Consider the following 18,000-nt stretch of genomic DNA (forward strand, 5'->3'; position numbering starts at 1 on the left):
AGAGCATGGCCAGGCCCTGGCAGGCCTGCTGAGTATGATGGGGGGTTAAACACCCACCCTGCGCTGCACAGATCACAGCCAGAATGTGCAGGGGCACAGGAAGAAGCAGCTCCTAGGAGGCTTTTCCCTTGCTCTCCACTGGATTGGAGACATGGTTGTAGGGGCATGACCAGAACCCAGCTTGGGCCAGAACACAGGGGGGAGGAGGGTATAAAACCCCTCCCTGGCCCCCACAGTACCCCAGCAGGGGTCTGCCTTGCAGAGGTGAAGCAGCACCTAATAGGCTTTTACTCTGCTTCCTGCTCCAGTAGCAAGTGGGGGAAACCTATCAGGGCCTGCTCCTTCCCTGCCAGGCAGACCCCGCCTGGGATCCCATGTGGGCAGGGAAAGTGGCTTAAATCTCCTTCCCTTCCCTTTGCCTCAGTGTGGTGGCTTCAGCTAGCATCTGTCTATACCCCTGCTCCACCCCAACTAGGCAGACCCCAGCTGGGGTCTGGAGCCAGGTTTCTCACCCACACCTGCTTCTCAGCCAGTGAGGCTGGCTGGGAGGAGAGGGGTGGGGCAAACCCTACTTTGCAGCATTCTGGGGGACCGAGAGTTAACTTGAATCAGAAAGGGCTCTTGAACAGAAGTTCTATAAACCAATTTGACCTAAATCAGTTCAGTCTGATACTACATGCAACCAGGTTAATCTTAAACCAGTTGTGGCCATTTTGAAAGCGGTTTAAGTACACTGAACTTTTGTTCTGTTACAGGTCTAAACCAGTTTCTGATCACTTAAACTGGTTTATGTGTAACTTCTGTCTGTAACGTATAAGTTTGGAGTTTCATCAAATATTAGATCTTTGTGATACAATCCATAAATGGATATCTAAATGAAGTGTGTCCTTTATACAGACAACTACATCTTTATGCGTGAAGCCAATATGGCTACTTGTGACATAAGCAAGAATAAGCACCTAGCTGTTATTGGTGACTTTACATTAAAGTGTAATCCCTCTTATAAATACGTACGGATATGAATGAAGCATTGATGTATCTGCTTGCTTCCTCACTTTCACTGTCCTCATCAGAGGATTCATCTGAATCATGTTCACTCTCTTTGCTTTTCTCCTCTTCATGTTTAATTGGTACGCGGTTAAAATCATCTGCATAAGAAAAAACATCACACCAATAAATTCTCTCTATTTTTTATTCTATTTCAAAAAGCCATTCATTTTGTTTAAAGGAAACTCTATGAAGCAAAAGGGCAGCTATGCACAGATGTCACTGTCAATGGCAACATGGTTGCTGTAAAAAAATCAGGCATGAATAACAGTTTACTCTTTAACATATCACTTACTTTTTAGAGAGTAGTAAGTTACTTTAAAATACATATTATCCATAAGTTAATGCACTGTCCTATTTTGTTATTCCTTTCAAAGAACCTTCATTTACTTAGAACAAATTGACCATAGGCATAGCTACAAATACTTACATGGAATTACTTTGGAATTCCTATTTTTACTTTTATTTTCCCCACGATTTCCAGTGTTCTGTGTCCGCCATCCCTTGTAGGTTGGTAGCCTCTGAGAAAAAAAAAACATACAGATTTCACAAAATCTGTTTAAAAAAGTATGTTATAGTCCATATGACACAGAAAAGACACTGAGGGACATTAGTGCTTCACCTGTACATGTACCAAATGCACAGATTTCTAGTTAAATACCTGGAATAGTAATGGAAATTTGCATTGCCAGATCTTGATAAATTCAAATACGATTATAGTGACAAATAAATCAATAACTCTGAGATAAATATTTTGTAATATTTTTACTTTATTCTATGGTCTTGATTCTACAGGCTGTTCTATTCAGTCACATGCCTTTCTCCTGAAGTGATGTGGAAAAGTTTGTAGGCCAGAATACTAAATACTTATCATATACACGCTGCTGGTCAATTCATATGAAATGATAAATGTGTCTGTTATATTCCACATATAAATCTTTGTAAGACAAAATTCAACTATTGAACAGTAAAGGCAGGAAAAAGAAGAACTGAAAAACAACAAGCTACCACTTCTAATTCATATAAATATACATTTGTGCTCTTCCTTCAAAAATACAAAATGTCAACTTACAAACAAACAAAAAACTAGAGCATTGAGGCTCTATAAAAATATTTCAGGGGCCTAATTTACACTTTGAGAAATTCCTGTCTCCATTGATTTTATTTTAAAAAAATGAAGTCTTTGAATTATTCCATAAAACTAAATTAATGCAAATCAGATTAGAGTTAAGTTAAACAGATTGTGCTGGTATATTTACCTGGAATTCTGCTTCCAGCAGAGATGGTTCATTCGGTTGGTCTCTTCTCTTTAGGTAGTTAAGATAAGTATGCAGTTCTGAGAGAGGGACCTCTGTTTCACCAAATTGATTGTATTCCACCAGTGCTTGATGAATCAAGATGTACTGTGCCTAGCGTTCCCCAGTTTAAAGGTGGCATGGGTTTCAAATGGAAATCAATCATTAGAAAATATTTTCAAATGACTAGCTATTTCAAAACAACATAAAATTGCTATGTATTCAGTGTAATCATTGTTGACATATTAAACAAGCATTAGAATCAGCCAGTAGGGGTGTGAGAAGCAGGCCCTACTTGATTGGATTCAGATTTGGCCTGAATTAGAGACAATGATTTGATTTGTTGATTTGAATCAGTAACCCTGATTCAATTCAACCAAATCTGAATCTGAAGATTTGATGCTGATTTGGAGAATCAGCGATTCGGATATAGACACATCTTCAAAAGTTTTTTCTACATACCTCCAGGTATCATCATGGCTTGTGAATGTTGCAATGCTGGGGCGCATGGAGCATCCCACAGGAGTGCAGGGGGGGGGGAGGGGATGGCCTTCATGTGCTCGGCAGTGAACCCGGAAGTAGACTGGAAGTACTTGGGCCAGCATCTGGCTATAGCCTTCCTCCATTCCAGCAGCAAGCAGGTGAAATGCCTGTGAAGGGCTGCTCCAGACCAAAAGTACTTCCGGTCCACTTCCAGGTCTGCTGGGGAACACATGGGATCCCCCCATACTCTCTCAGCTTGGCAACTGGCCATAGGGGGATCCCAGGTGCCCCCCCCAGACCCAGGAGGCACCAGTCACCAAGCCAGACAGGCGTGGCCCAGCGCACTCCCGGGCAGACCCAGAAGTGGACCAGAAGTGCCTCTGGTCCACTTCCAGGTCTGCTACCAAGCATTCTAGGGAGCTCCCCATGCTTCTGTAGAACACTCCATGTGTCCCAGCACTGCAGCATTCACAAGCCCCTGCTACCTAGAGGTATATAGAAAAAACATTTAAAGCTGTCTCTATGTCCAAATTGCCGAATCTTTCTGAATCTGTCCAAATTGATTTGGAGGGTTCTGATTCAATTCAGAGAGATTAAACGGTCCTCTGATTTGATTCAGATTTAGAGATTCAGCCAGCAAATTGAGCCAAATCGCCAGTGAATCAAATCAAAGACTTAAGCTTTGCATAGCCCTAACAGACAGTACCATAACTGGGGGTGAGCAAGCAGGGCATCCACAATGGGCACAAAGTTAGGACGGGCACCAGATTCATGCCCCACCACTGCAGAATCTGGGTGCCACCAGTCTTGCCATACCAGGAACTCCAAAACAGTCTAGGTCTGCTGTTGCTTTAAGAGGAACAGCTGGGGTGGACAGAGCATATGCAGTGACAGCAGCTCAGCAAGGACTGTTTAGAAGTTCCTAGCTGGGTAAAGCTGCTGCCCCACCCTGCCCTTTCTCAGAACATATGTCCCGTGCCCCATCCCTTAGAAACTATGCTACTTCTCCATCCCCCGCCTACCTCTGCTCTCAAAACCCTTGCCCCTCCTGCTCTCCATGTGATCCCCCACCCACTGTCTGAACCACATGCCTCGCTCCCACTCTCTAGCAGGTTTTGCCTGAGGGACCAGCTCAGCTTGTTACACCACTGAGTATAGCTATTACAAAGTGGTATGTCTCATTATTAATTAAATGAGCTGTGAGGGAACACTGTTCAGTCCTTTGGATCAAATATGTCATGATAAATGAATAAAATGAAATGTTAGTAAAGTTGTAAACTTGAGAGTTTAGGAAGGGATTTTTCAAAAAATCTCAGGGCTTTGTTGCACCTTATACTGTGAGCCACACAAATATTGATTGATGTTAGTGCTAGCTTGAGTTTGAAGCAGTCATACTTCAGGCCAGCAGGAGCCTACAGTACTGAAAGGTAAGACTCCTCCGCACTTCCCATTCCCAGATTCCCCCTGCACCCTTTCCTCCATGGCTCCCCTGTTTGCCCCCCACACTGCCCCGGGGGCTCTCTCCCACCCCACTTACTTGTTGCTATCCATGCTGTCTGTCAAAGTGGAGCAGGCAGAAAAGGGTTAACCTGCCTGCCCAGATACTGCTACCTTCTGGGCTGAGCTGGGCTGAGCAGTGACAGCCTCTGTATAGGCAAGTTAACCCTTCCCTGCCTGTTCCCCCAGAACACAGAGTGTAGGCAGCCACAAGTAAGTGAGGTGAGGGGATGGGGTGGGGACAGTGAGTGAGGATTTGGGGTGCTGGGGGGGAGGGGATGAGCAGTGCGGACCAGTGGGGGAGAGGGGCAGCTGGGGTGTTTATACTAAGGTGTAGCCTAGAGTGTCCACATATTAGTGTTACACAAGCTGGCTAAAATGGATCAGAGAGAGATCCTGGTCTGGAGTGGTGTAAGTTTAAGTGCTTAAAACTAGTTTCAGGTATGTGCAGACAATCCAGATATTAAGAGCTCCAAGAGCTACCTAAATTACTGTGTAACAAGGCCTGCAGAGTAACAAGCATAGGACCCATTTGTTGTTAACTTTCAATAGAACTTGTACTCCTTTAAGTACAGGAACCTGACAAAAGGAAGAAAGGAGAACAACACAGTTTAGATCCTGGGGTGTGTGTTGATGAAACAGGTGCCCTAAATTGAAGTGGTGGGTTTTTAAAAACACCACTTCAATTTAGGGCCCTTTAAACCCCCATGTTGTGCACAAACCCCACTGACTTACCTGCCTCTCTGGCACTGGGGAGGTGGGGAGAGCTGCCAGTGGGCAAAACAGTCCCTGGGCTGGAGGGGGGGAGGCTGGTACTTCTCTCTGCAGCACCAGGTACCTGGCTCCGGCAGTCCCAGGGGGCACTGCAGCCACAGAGGGAAGCACCAGGCCCTGCACAGCTCAGGCAGGCAGGCAAGCTCCAGGTGTGGGGAGGGGAAATAGATCAAGTTAACCACTTTTTTTGGGCGGAGCCTGCCTTTGTGGGCTGCTGCCAGGATGCCTACAAAGCCCCTGAGCTGCATGGACCCAGTGCTTTGCTCTGCGGCTCTAGGGACAGCAAACTAAAACTTGGAGGAGTTTTTTTGCTGCACCCCAAGTCATTTAAGATGCATGGATTTACCAAAGGTAAGTCATGCCTGACCAATCTGATTCCCTTCTATAATGAGATAACTGGCTCTGTGGTTATGGGGAGACCAATGAATATAATATACTTGACTTTAGCAAGGTTTTTGTTACCATCTCCCATAGTATTCTTGCAAGCAAGTTGAGGAAGCATGGGTTGGTTGCACAGGAAGAGGGAGAAAATATTATTTGGGGGGGCTGAGCACATGCGTGCACTTCTGTGTGTGCATGCACACTGCACCCTCCTCCCCCAGCAGGTAAGTCTGTTGTGGGGAAGTGGCATGGAGGGGGTGCAGATTGAGGTCCCTGCAGTGGGGCAGGGAGTGGGGCACAGGCAGGTGCAAGGGCTGGAGTGAATAGGGCCTCAGAACTGAGATGGGTTATGGGATGCTCTGAGCCTGGGCAGCTTGTCAGGGGTACTGTGCATACCCTGGAGGGCATGTATCCCCCAGATCTGTGCACTGGGTGGACACAGATTCCTACTGCGGGCTGGACTCTACACCCCATTCAAGGCAGGCACATGGTATCATGATGCTCCAAGGCAGCGGCAGTGAGGTGCAGAGTCCAGCCCACCTCTGCCCCATGCACAGATCCAGGGGGCATGTGCCTCCCAGGTCTCCCTGTGATGCTATAGAAAGGATACATAGATTCATTCATAGATTGTAAGGCTGGAAGGTACCTTGGATAGTCATCGGGTCCAGCTCCCTGCACCAAGCAGGAAAGATAACTGGGGGTCAGGTGATCCCAGCAAGATGACTGTCTAGTCTCCTCTTGAAGATTTCCAGGGTAGGTGATTGCACCAACTCTGGTGGGAGCTTATTCCACAGTATGGACACCATGACTGTGAAGAAATTTTTCCTAATGTTGAGCCAAAATCGGTCTTTCAGGACTTTGTGGCCGTTACTACTGGTTTTCCCCTTGGGTGCCCTGGTGAACAGTTTCTTACCAACCCCTTGATGTACTCCCCTCGTGTAGTGGTAAGCTGCTACCAGGTACCCTCTCAGCCTGCTTTTCCTCAGGCTGAAGTCTCCCAGCCTTTCCTCATATGGCTTGCCGTGTAAGACTTTGATCATACTGGTGGCTCTTCTTTGGACTCTCTCAAGCTTGTCCATGTCCTTGTTAAAGTGTGGTGCCCAGAACTGGATGTAGTACTCCAGCTGTAGTCTCACCAATACTGAGCAGAGTGGAGGAATCACCTCCTCGGTTTTGCTGGAGATGCATCAATTGTCTATCACACTACCAGTACCTATTCATATTGTGGTCTATTATTACCCCCAGGTCCCTTTCATTTGTGGTGCTAGTCAGTTTGGTGCTGCCAAGCCTGTAGGTGTGTTGGTGACATTTCTCGATGTTGAACTTCAGATTCTGATCTACCCAACCTGCTAGCTTGTCTAGGTACGCCTGTATCTGTAGCCTATCTTAAAGCATGACCACACTTCCCCATAACTTGGTGTCATCTGTGAACTTGGCCAGTGAGCTCTTCACCCCCATATCCAAATCATTAATAAAGATGCTGAAAAGTACTGGACCAAGCACCTACCACTTCTTGCCAGGATGACACAGATCCGTTCACTATGACTGTCTGGGTCCTATCCTGCAGCCAGTTTCTCACCCACCTGACTGTCTTGGAGTTAAGCCCACAATCCTCCAATTTTCTTCAAGTTGGAGAGAGTCCAATGGAGAAAAACAAAAATGCTTCAGGAGCTGGGGCATATGACTTATGAGGAGAGGCTGAGGGAGCTGAGTTTATTTAGTTTGGAAAAGAGAAGACTGAGAAGGGATCTGATCTAACTATTTGAAGGGTGGTTCCAAAGAGGATGAAGTTAAACTGATTTCAGTGGTGAGCAATGACAGAACAAGAAGCAATGATCTTAAGATGCAGCAAGGGAGGTTTAAGTTGGATTTTAGGAAAATCTCTCTCACTAGGAGGGTGGTGAAGCACTTGAACAAGTTACCTAGACAGGTGGTAGAATCTCTACCCTTGGGGGTTTTTAAGGCCTGTCTTGACAAAGTCTTGGCTGGAATGATTTAGCTGGTGATGGTCCTCCTTTGAACAGGGGATTGGATTAAAAGATGACCTCCTGAGGTCCCTTCCAACTCTAACTTTCTATGATTCCTAACTCAGAAACTTTTTAAAGTCCCATCTAAACAATTTTAAATGTTAAAACTAATTTTGAACTTCAAATTTTAAATTTTCCCCACTGAATAATATGCATTTGACTAAACCACAGTATTGAAATTGCATGTCAAAACTTGGGTTCCTAAATATATATTTTTGCCTTTATTGCCTAAAATATTCAATTATAACAAAAAATTGTTGAAGTCTCAAAATACAGAAAGTAATGAACATCCTTACTTCCTAAATAGTTTTATCTCCACCTTCTTTCATAACTGTATGTCTCTCTAGACAGCTGGAGTAAAAAATTGTGGTTTTCTTAGTTTTACCTAGTATTAGACAAAGAAAGGCATAAATAAATAAAACATACCTCTACTTGAACCATGAGACATCGCTGTCGGCGTAATTTTACAACATAGCCATAAACATCAACTCTGCCTTCTGCATCTAGCCCCTCCAGCATTGCATCTATGCCAATATAGGTCCCGGTGCGTCCAACACCAGCACTGACAAGTAAAATGTTACAAAGTTGTTGAGAGGAGATGGTAGCTATCAGTCTTATTAAGTAAGGGAATGCAAGGTACAGGATGAACAGTACAAGCAAAAACAATGTGGCTTACTATAAATTAATCTTCAATGCAGAACTCGATTAAACTTGCATTTTTGAAAGAAACAAGGAGAATATTTTCAAATATTGTGCTTAGAGCCAGTCAGATTGAAAAGTGGTTGCTTTTCAAAGTTCCAGTTCCAATACATCTGAATGGCATGTTTACCTTTGAAATTTGGATTGCTATAGGTACCTTTAAAACAATCTTTGGTCTAAGCTATCATTTCTAATCTTTTCTGACATGCTTATTTAGGGTAGTTTTGGTTGGTATTTATCATCAGAATGTAACATTACCTGCAATGAATCACTATTGGGCCACTAAAAAAGTTGCTTAAAGCATTAACACGGCGGCGCAGTTTGAGGAGGAGATGCGGGTCCTCAGGCACACCATGGTCAGGCCAGCTAGTAAACTGAATGTGAGTGATGTCTCTCCCGGATGTTTTCTCTTTTCTCTGGATAAAGTTAAATCGGTTCATTAGTACCATATCAAAGTCAAATGAAACACAAAATATAGAAAAAAGCAGAAGAAAATAGATATAGTAGTCAGCTAATGTGGCAGCAGAAATTCCAAACATTCTACAGTCATACAGTTTTGGCAAGGTTTCACAAGTTTGAACTTTTCTCTAATCCAATTTTAATAACAAAACAATGGCAGAAAATAAGAGCTGTCTATATGGAACATTTGTTAACTAAAAGAAATGAGTTTACAATCAGCAGCACACAATCTAATATTACTATAATTGGAGTAATCTTGGGTTTTTTTGTGAAGATATGGAATAACATCACAATATAATACTGAACTTCTAAATGAACCAGGCAGTTAGAGTATAAGTCTGCTGCCAAGACCTGTTATTCTGTCATCTAAGCTATTAATTCCCTCCTAAAGTAATTAATGCCCACACCCACAAAGGACTGAAGGCAACAGCAACTCAGAAAAATGGTTGTGTACATACATTTCAGGTTTGTTCTCCTGGTAGAGAAACTTACCCAGAGTCATGTGAATAGGCCTTTGAATGCTGAAGCCCTGAAGAGTGGAGAGCTTGTAGTGCCAACACTGTACAGCCAGGAAGTGGGGGTAGCAGGAGATGGGGGGACATTTTTCTGTGCAACATCTCAGTATGCTCTGCAAGTTCCCTTAGCCATCAGGTAACAAATGGCAGCAGTGCATAGGGCAGCACTGATTGCCTGACCCTGACTATCTATGGTTAGCCTATGCTTCCCTGCAGCACAATGTGGGGATGTGAAAGGGGTGTTTTCTGCTTCCTTCTGGAGCAGCAGAGTCCATTCAGAAACATACTGTATTCCAGAAGGGAGCAGGGGAAGATGCTGAAGGACTGTGTTCTCTTCTGAGAGAAGCCACAGCATGTACAGCAATTTGCTCTCCCAGAAGAAATTCACCTGGGAGTGATTTAAATGGTTGTTACCGAATTATTTTTCTCTTGGAGTGACCATTTTTACTCTGGCAGAAAAAGTCTGACCATCTGTACATTTGTGGTTTCTCATGGGAGAATAGCGATTCTCCCAGGAGAAACTAAATGTATGAAGCCATAAAAGTGGCAGCAGCAAAGCCTATGGGCACAGACAGAAGAGCAGCTCCCAGGTCTTACCTCAGGGGCACTCCAGTTGACCTACCATCCTCCCTCCAGTGTGGCTGGGAAAACCCCAGAATGGACCTCCCTCCCTTACCTTCTTGCCCTCCCATCCTGAGACAGGACTGGGGGCTGGGCTGGGCTACATCAGCCTGGTGCCAGAGCCAACAGAAATTAATGAAAGTGCTCCACTTTGGAGTATCTTCATTTGAACCCTCATACAATGAGGGTTAATTTACTGTGCAATTGGAGTACTCTGCAGCCATGCTCGTCTGTTTGGGCATGGTTTTAGGGCACTTTCAAGAAGCTGGTTTACCAACATATGTAATTTCTGTCTGCGCCTTATACTTATCATTCATACTAGTACTGTTTTCTAAGTCACTGTACTCAAGGATTACATCACACTGAGTTTCACACGATCACAGAACCTATTATAAACCTGGTGTCTGATTCCCTTGAGGAGAGGGAAAGAACAGGCCATGATTGTGAAACAAAATTAGCAAAATATAGAATCATATCATCACAGGGTTGAAAAGAACCTCAAGAAACATTTGGTCCAACATAAATGCAGGATATATTAATCCTAGAACACTGGTGACGTGCATATCCAGGATTTTCTCATCCTATTCTCCAAAGTGTCATTTGGCATTATATAAGAGTAATGGGCTATTTTGTTATCATTATATGATGGGTTGGGACTGACATAGCAGAACATTTTGAAGGTTTCCAAACTGTTGTTGTGAGATAGAGATCTAACAATAAAGCCTAAATTACAATAAAACTTGCCATAAGGTTAAGGGGTTTAATAATACAAAGTACTGAAAGTTTTTTCATCTATGATCAAATTTATTATACATATTACCAGCAGTGAACTACCATTAAGCCAAAAGCCATTAACTCTGGGCACATCTACATGTGCACTTTACTGCAAAGTAGACTAATCTACATGCATGGCAATTAGGACACAATAGACTGATTTACTGTGCCATCAGATAGTCCTGTCAAATACAAGTACTATCCGGTGGAGCAGTAAGTTATTGCGCTTAAAAGCATGTGTAAATGGTGATGGGGCTGGCTGGGGGACCCAGCAAAAGAAACCAATAGGGAGGGAAAATGAGTTAGGAGATGTATTTCCATTGCATATTTGCAATATTATATCATCCAGCATCTACCTGGTGTTGTCTTAGGTTGTTTGGCAAAAGCAGGAGAAATGTCTTCCATTCCCATTAACTGGTGTTTTAGAAGAATCTCTTATAATTTCTTTGTACTATAAGCATGCAAATTAATCCAAATAATCTTTGTATGAATAAAGCAACTCACATTGGTAATATGCAGTTTTTGGATGATGTAGTCAGGGCACGTTTTAATTTCATTTATCTTTACAACGATATCCCCAAAAGTTGCAGTGTCATCCTCCATGGATGGCCAATACTGGGCACATTTGTTCTATAAAATACATAGTACATAATTAAAGGCAGAATATCTAGGTGACAGAGAGTATATTTTGAAGAATGCCTGAAATAAAAGAAATGCATGTAATTAATTTTATAAAGAGTTCATCACTGATTTAAGCAATATAGGGCCAGGTGCTGCTGTCATGCATAAAGCTTGCAGGTTTTGTCTTCAGAATTTATGTACAAGATTAGAAAACAGTCTATCCACTAAGTGTTAGAGGCCATTGTTGCCATCTAAAAATGGCAATTAAGGCTGTGGCTGTTGTGGTGGCCAGAACCAGAGGGGTTACTATCATGAACAATAAATATATGCTCTTGGAGACATCCAGGCAATTGTTTAGCAGTTAAGATTAGTGAATGCAAACTTGCAAGTTTGCAACCCGCAAGTGGAATTGTCTGTCACAATTTAACCGAAGTGTTGAATCTAATTGTTTGCACTGATCATGGGCCCCCAAAACAAGGAGAGCTACAAGATTAGCTGATCTAACCAGTTTTTCAAAGGTCAGCCATAACAAGATCTGACCACCTAATATAATTAGCGCATTCCAAGGAATCCAGGAATAAGAAACTAAGGGGTTGAGCTTGGGCAGAGTAATGCTAATTTCAAACCTCAAAGTAATGTGGTGTAATTTGCTTATTGGGTGAACCCTAATTTGGGTGGTAACCTTTCATGAAAATTTCTAACACCTTGTGATCCCATAGGGTAGCAGCTATAGGGGAAGATTGTGAGTGGCTCTAAAGCCAACAGATTAGCATAAGATAAGGCATAAAGAAACACACATGTCAAGTGATCAGTTAGAATGATGGGACAGAAGGACCATCGCTGTACCAAGCCTGGACCCCAGACTCCCACTGTTAGCGAGGATCGGATCCTGACCAAGGGAATTTCCCAGTGACCCCTTGGACAGCGTTGATTGGGGATGCCTGACTTCACTAGAACAACTTGGCATGCACCTAGCATAGAGTTGCCAACCCCATGTGGGAACTCTTTGTCATTCTGTCTGTCTGTTGTTATTATTCACTATTAGCTCTTTATTACTGTACTATCTGTTTGTCACATTAACCTGTCTGTTAACTGTAGTATGCTAAGCTATAAGTAAATTTGCTTTTACTTCACTCCTGACTTGCCTCTCCAATCCTGAACCCAGAAACCTAATGGCTAATACATTCACAGCACCTAGCCAGCCTGTGACAGGCTGTATGCGACTCTTGCTTAAATTTTCTAGCAAGCAGACACCCTAATCATGCTCCTCCATGTACATCAGCCCTTGCTTAACTTCCCTTCAACTCTGATAGCAACATGTCCAGAACAAGGAATATTGTACTAATCTACATTCTCATCTCAGAAGGTGAATGTTGTCACAAACCTACAAAGGGAGGGATTTTACTCTAACACAGCAAATTCTAAGTCCAGTAGCTTAAAATAAAGCTTTGTGCTTATGAGTTTATCAGCAAGAAGGTGAAACTTAATTCCTTATTCCTCAAGCCTTTGATTCAGATGGAATTACTGACAAGGCTGAAAATCAAACGTATAAATGTCAGAGAGTATAAGACAAGAAGAGAGCAGCAAACAAGAATGCTAAGGGACTTAAAAGAAACATATGAACACAGAAAAGATACTAAATGAAAAAAAGGCATAGTTAACCAAAGCAGAGTGACCTACTGTATACAGTAACCAAATGATTTATGAACAGATATAGTCCTCACCCTGTTTCCTTCCTCACAGCGAGTCACCATGACAATAATTGTCGCCTTCTGTTCCCAGATCATTCTCCAAAAATCATCAGTAGTCTCATCCTTGGGACCTAGCAGACAAAGTCTTTGATAAGATGACTCTTTCAAAGACTCAAGAAACACTGAAAGACTATGATTTAGTTACCATACTTAATCATATAGGCTCAGAAGCCAAGTACTGGACATGAAACATTAGCCTAAATTAAACGATTCTATGACTCTTTCATCATTAGCATATGTTATTTTAAAAACTTCTAAAACTTTTTCTTTCATAACTGAGAAGTGCAAAACCTCTCTAGCATACAACTAAATTCTCTTAATTAAATATATGAAGCATGATATACAAAAGTTCCTTTCTGCTCCTGAAAAGTGATAACTCCCCAAACCAAAACTAACCTGCTTCTCTTTACTATTTAATAAAATCCATCCTTCTTCAGTTGCCCCCTTTTTTGCTAAATATATTCATGTGATTGATTCCACCACCTTGATCAGACAGTAACTAGAGAAAGATTTAAATAAAAAATGTAAAGTTTTACCTTGTGCTGCAATGTACTTTCTTGGTTCCTTGAAACCCTAATAAAAATAAGGATAAACAAGATGAAAAGGTTTCCCACATGAGAAATGTATATATTTTACATATAACATAGGAATGAATTTGATAATACCAACTCTGGAATAAGGACAAAAAGAGCTAAAAAATTAACAAGTGTCATTTCAGAACAATCAATCAAATGTATTTGGGAAAAAGGAAAGAAGATAAACATTTTTTCGATTGTTCAATTGTAATAAAATCGTTTAGTTTTACCAAAAGTCACTCACATCTATATAGCTTGCATTTATATAGTCCGATCCTGGTTCCCCCATTATTTCTGAGAGTTCAACACGGTTATAATCATCTGTTTAGATAATTTAAAATATGATAAAATTAATATGTTGTTTACATAAACTGAGATAAATGAAAGCAAGAAAACATTCATACAGTATAGAGAATTCATAATGAATACTTACATGGGAGAATATCGATGTAACGGTTTTTGTTCTGGTTACAGTTTTTGCGTGCTTCCTTAATTGAAAACTTACTAAAAATTCTTGGAATACTCTGTAATATACAATGTGATTTTTAATTAACCTAAAAAGTGACAACAACATTCACATTAGTTCCTAATGAAAGTTCGGAACCTAGTCTGTTTTCCACAAGAGTATCTTGATTCCTGCTGCACTTTTAAAGTGTATTAAAGGATATAAACATTAACATACTTTTTCATGAAATGAAGAGATGCTTCTCTCACCCTCAGAGGACTGATAAAGAAGCTCTGCCTTCAGTACCAACATAAAAGGTCTCTTGTTGATACCTCAGGCTCTGATAAACTCTAATGAAACAAACAATGATAATAAAAAACTTCTAACTTAAATACTATGGGATTTAACGAGGACAAAGTTTGTTTTTTTTTAATCTGAGAAATCCAAAGCTGGATAAAAGCCTTCTTGTATAACTGATTTGCACTGACAGGCAGGGCAGGATTTGGCACAACTTGACAGCAGCCACTCAATTTTTTCTTGCTCCTTATTTTAAATAAATTACTACATTTGGAGATAATGGCAATTTTTATCTAATTCCATTCTTTTTTAAGTAAGCTCTTATGTTCATTACCTTGGTGCCAGAGTGCATTACAGAACTGCGTTGAGCAACATAGTTAACATCTATCATATGTGGTTTGTTCTCTCATCCCTCCCCAGAGGGAGAACTATCTATGTAATGAAATGTCTTGCTTTGATGAGGAGTTTTTTTGTTGTTTTCTTTTTTTAATTCTTGGCCAGTGGCATTTGTAATATTCCTTGTGAAGTGCGGCTTACAATAAGAAATAATATAGAAAAATATGCCTTTCTAGAAAGACCTATTTCACTTTATGCACCTAAATTATATATATACAACCTTGTAACTGAAGGCACTCCTGGGTTGTTTAATTATTGAAAGTTTAACATTTTGTTCCTATAGCCATATTTCAGTACCTACATACAAGAATTTCTAAGACATCGGGCACCAAACAATGTCCAGCAGCTCCCGTGGAAGCTGCAGAAGGCTGTCATTTTTCCAGATCAGTTATTCCTAAATACGAATTTAGAAACCTGAATAAGGTTACCTTGAACCTGAATTAGATATTAGACGACAATTATATTTTCATTCTGCGATCTATATTCTGTAGGAATGGGCTGACTTTCCATAATTAAAGCTTTTTTCCTGTATGAGATAATTTTTTATTACTTGGCACTGAATTCGCTGTTTGTGCGCACTCATAACTTCTTTACATACATATATACATTTTGACTATTGTTTTATGTTTCCACATACAAATATTTACTCTGCAGTTTGACTCTTTTTACATGTAACAAAGTATTCAGGAAAATGATCTAGTTAAGGGGCAAAAGTCCACTCATACTAGGGATTCTTCTCTGAAAGAGTCTTCTAATGGCCTGCAGATGAGGGACATGTCAAATGTATCTTAGGTTGATTGTTTAGATAGAACAGGGTTATAGTACATGACCTTTAAGAAAGCTACCACATAAATTTCTCTCCAAAAGTTATTATTTACTGTATATACACAGAACACAAACAACAGTGTGTTATGTGATTGAAAAGGGTTAAATTCCATGCAATCGTGTTCATATCAATATGACTGCATGAGTGTAAATAAGATCTAACTACATCCCTGTATTTTTGTTTATGTTAATTTCTGCTCATCATTCATCATGTATTTTATACAGATAACAAGGCCATCTGAAACCAAATTTGGAAGAAAATACATGTTGTCTCAGGCTATTTTGGTATGACAAGGCAAAAGGCACATAATATAAATGCCCTTGAAAATGAACACTGGAACTATACATTTGACTTTTGTCATTGATTAAACAATGAGCAAATCACACACCCAATCAAGAGTGATGGAATCAATAAGAAGAGTCCATATACAGTCATATGACCTGAAATGAGGATTCAGCTCTTTGTCTTAGATGATTTTTAATGCAGTGCAAATGGCTAGGCTCTCTAACGTGGCAGATTCTTTTTAATGGCATTTTCCAAAGTAGCTGGTTTGGGATGCGTGGTTCATTTCTAACGGTTACAAACCTGAAATTCATCCAGGAATAGTCTTCCTTCATCAGCAATCTTTCTCTTGTAGTTTTCCAACAACAGATCTGCAGGAATGGGCTCTATGTTCAGCAGCTGCTTTTCATCATCTTTAACTATTTAAATACATATTTGATATTTATTTCATTAGTGTGAATATTTACATAACATTTCAGTAATACATTCATTCTATAGCATAATGTGTTAACAAAAGAATAGTCAGTCATACTAAGCCAAAGATGGGTATAGCACAAAACTCTGGCCTCTCACTAGTAAGTAAAGGCTTCAAAAGGAACAAAACCCCTCCAACTATAGGGGGGCACCCACCAAAAAAGACTGCACAGAGAGATAGCAACTGACTCTCTCTGTATGCAGATGTGACCTTGTAAGTGATGGAGTATAGAGTCATTGCAACTTGTAAACCTGGACTATAGATGACAGCAAAGCAGACACAATGATGGCACAGTGCTGTTTCCTTTATTACATTCTAGTTAGCCATTTACTAGGTCCAGTAAAATATACTAGTGTGCAAAGCACCTACAAAACTTTTCCACAGAAAATAATAAAAAACACTGCCAATCTTTCAAAATTTCCCCCTGCATAGTCTCTGAGCTCAAATGATCTATAAGGAAAATATACAGGGAACAATAATCGATCTTATTCTTTTTTATTCTGACAAGATAAAATCTTGTATTATTCCATATGGCAATGAAAATGGATTTGGAAATGATATCACTTTCTATTTAGCATAATTAATGTTAAAGGTAGAGATAGTTTTGCTTTCTTTCAACATGTTCATAATATATGGGAGTATATATATTGGGTTTATCAATAGCATACATCAGTCATGTAAAAAGCAGCAAAATGTGTACAGTGGAAACTCAGCTGTAATATGTTACAATATATAATTGCCTTCCCCTTGGTTTTTGAGCTGAAGAAAACAGAAAGCACAAGAGGTCAAAAATTACTCTTTCAGAATTAATACCCCCCCCCGAATTGTAACAATTAGTTCATACAAGAAATTTCCCAGAATTTTGACTGATAATCCCAGTCAACCCAATTTCTTTTTAATATAAAAGGCAATCTAATTGTGCCACATTTCCCATGCTAAACAAAATAGTCTCTTGGGATTGCCTACTTTAACAATTTAAAACAATAATTTGTCCCCAATCTGGAATTAGTAGGTACTACCTATCAATCCTATGACTAACCTTTCCTTCCTATTTTTAAGAGCAATAAAAATTGCTCTAGGGCTCCTTCGTGTGCTTGAGCTGCCTGCCAGGATTTATTTTTTGGGAAGTTTTCTGGTGTTGGCTGAACCTATACCTTTTTGCAGAGGTTATATACTTGTTGTAGGAGTCTCCTGTGGTAATAATATGGCTGGGGAGCAAAATTTAATGCAAACACCAATGTGAAAGGTTAAGGGTGTCATGTCTGAATTCAACCTGTCAGTTAGAGTGCCGATGCCAGCAAAGCAAAAGACTATAATAACTTAGTAAGGACACAGGCCATAAAAAACCCCTCAGCACTAGTGGCCTTTATTTTTCTACTGAGAGATGCATTGCAGTTGGATTTTGTTAAAAGTTCTGTTCTCCATGTTTTAGAAACTTGTTGACTGCAATGATAAAGACTGCAGGTGCACAACACATATTTGACCTTTTGAACCCGCTGAGGGCTGTAAAGTACATCAGATGAATAATGTATTTAGGTCAGATAAATATGTATCTAGGTCGCAAGTGTAAGAACGTAATTGGCGGTCAGTAAATATTCATAATTGGCATGTAGCGATTGGTCACTGATGACTATAACTAACAGCAGACGCCTGCTAAAAGCCGGAGAACTCCGAGCACACCAAGGAGACTGTCCCGGGAGGCAAAGATACTTACTGGCAACTCCTGAGCTGGGGAAGGGAGACCACGAGGCAAAACCCAC

General features: G+C 40.8%; 1 protein-coding gene across 1 annotated transcript in view; it reads right to left on the reverse strand.

Moving 5' to 3' along the window:
- The window catches only part of PTPRC (protein tyrosine phosphatase, receptor type C), a 150,864-nt gene that overhangs the window by 5,820 nt on the left and 127,044 nt on the right, over positions 1–18,000 (reverse strand). Inside the window, exons 13-23 of the mRNA XM_019530565.1 lie at positions 16,069–16,184; positions 13,953–14,043; positions 13,764–13,840; positions 13,481–13,517; positions 12,918–13,015; positions 11,077–11,202; positions 8,462–8,619; positions 7,931–8,066; positions 2,307–2,456; positions 1,478–1,568; positions 1,015–1,148 (exon numbers count right to left, since the gene is read on the reverse strand). Of these exons, the coding sequence (XP_019386110.1) occupies positions 1,015–1,148; positions 1,478–1,568; positions 2,307–2,456; positions 7,931–8,066; positions 8,462–8,619; positions 11,077–11,202; positions 12,918–13,015; positions 13,481–13,517; positions 13,764–13,840; positions 13,953–14,043; positions 16,069–16,184 (1,214 nt within the window). The remainder of the gene's footprint in view (positions 1–1,014; positions 1,149–1,477; positions 1,569–2,306; positions 2,457–7,930; positions 8,067–8,461; positions 8,620–11,076; positions 11,203–12,917; positions 13,016–13,480; positions 13,518–13,763; positions 13,841–13,952; positions 14,044–16,068; positions 16,185–18,000) is intronic.

The sequence above is a fragment of the Crocodylus porosus genome, unplaced genomic scaffold (genome assembly GCF_001723895.1).
Source record: "Crocodylus porosus isolate Cpor-Errol unplaced genomic scaffold, CroPor_comp1, whole genome shotgun sequence".
NCBI lineage: Eukaryota > Metazoa > Chordata > Crocodylia > Crocodylidae > Crocodylus > Crocodylus porosus.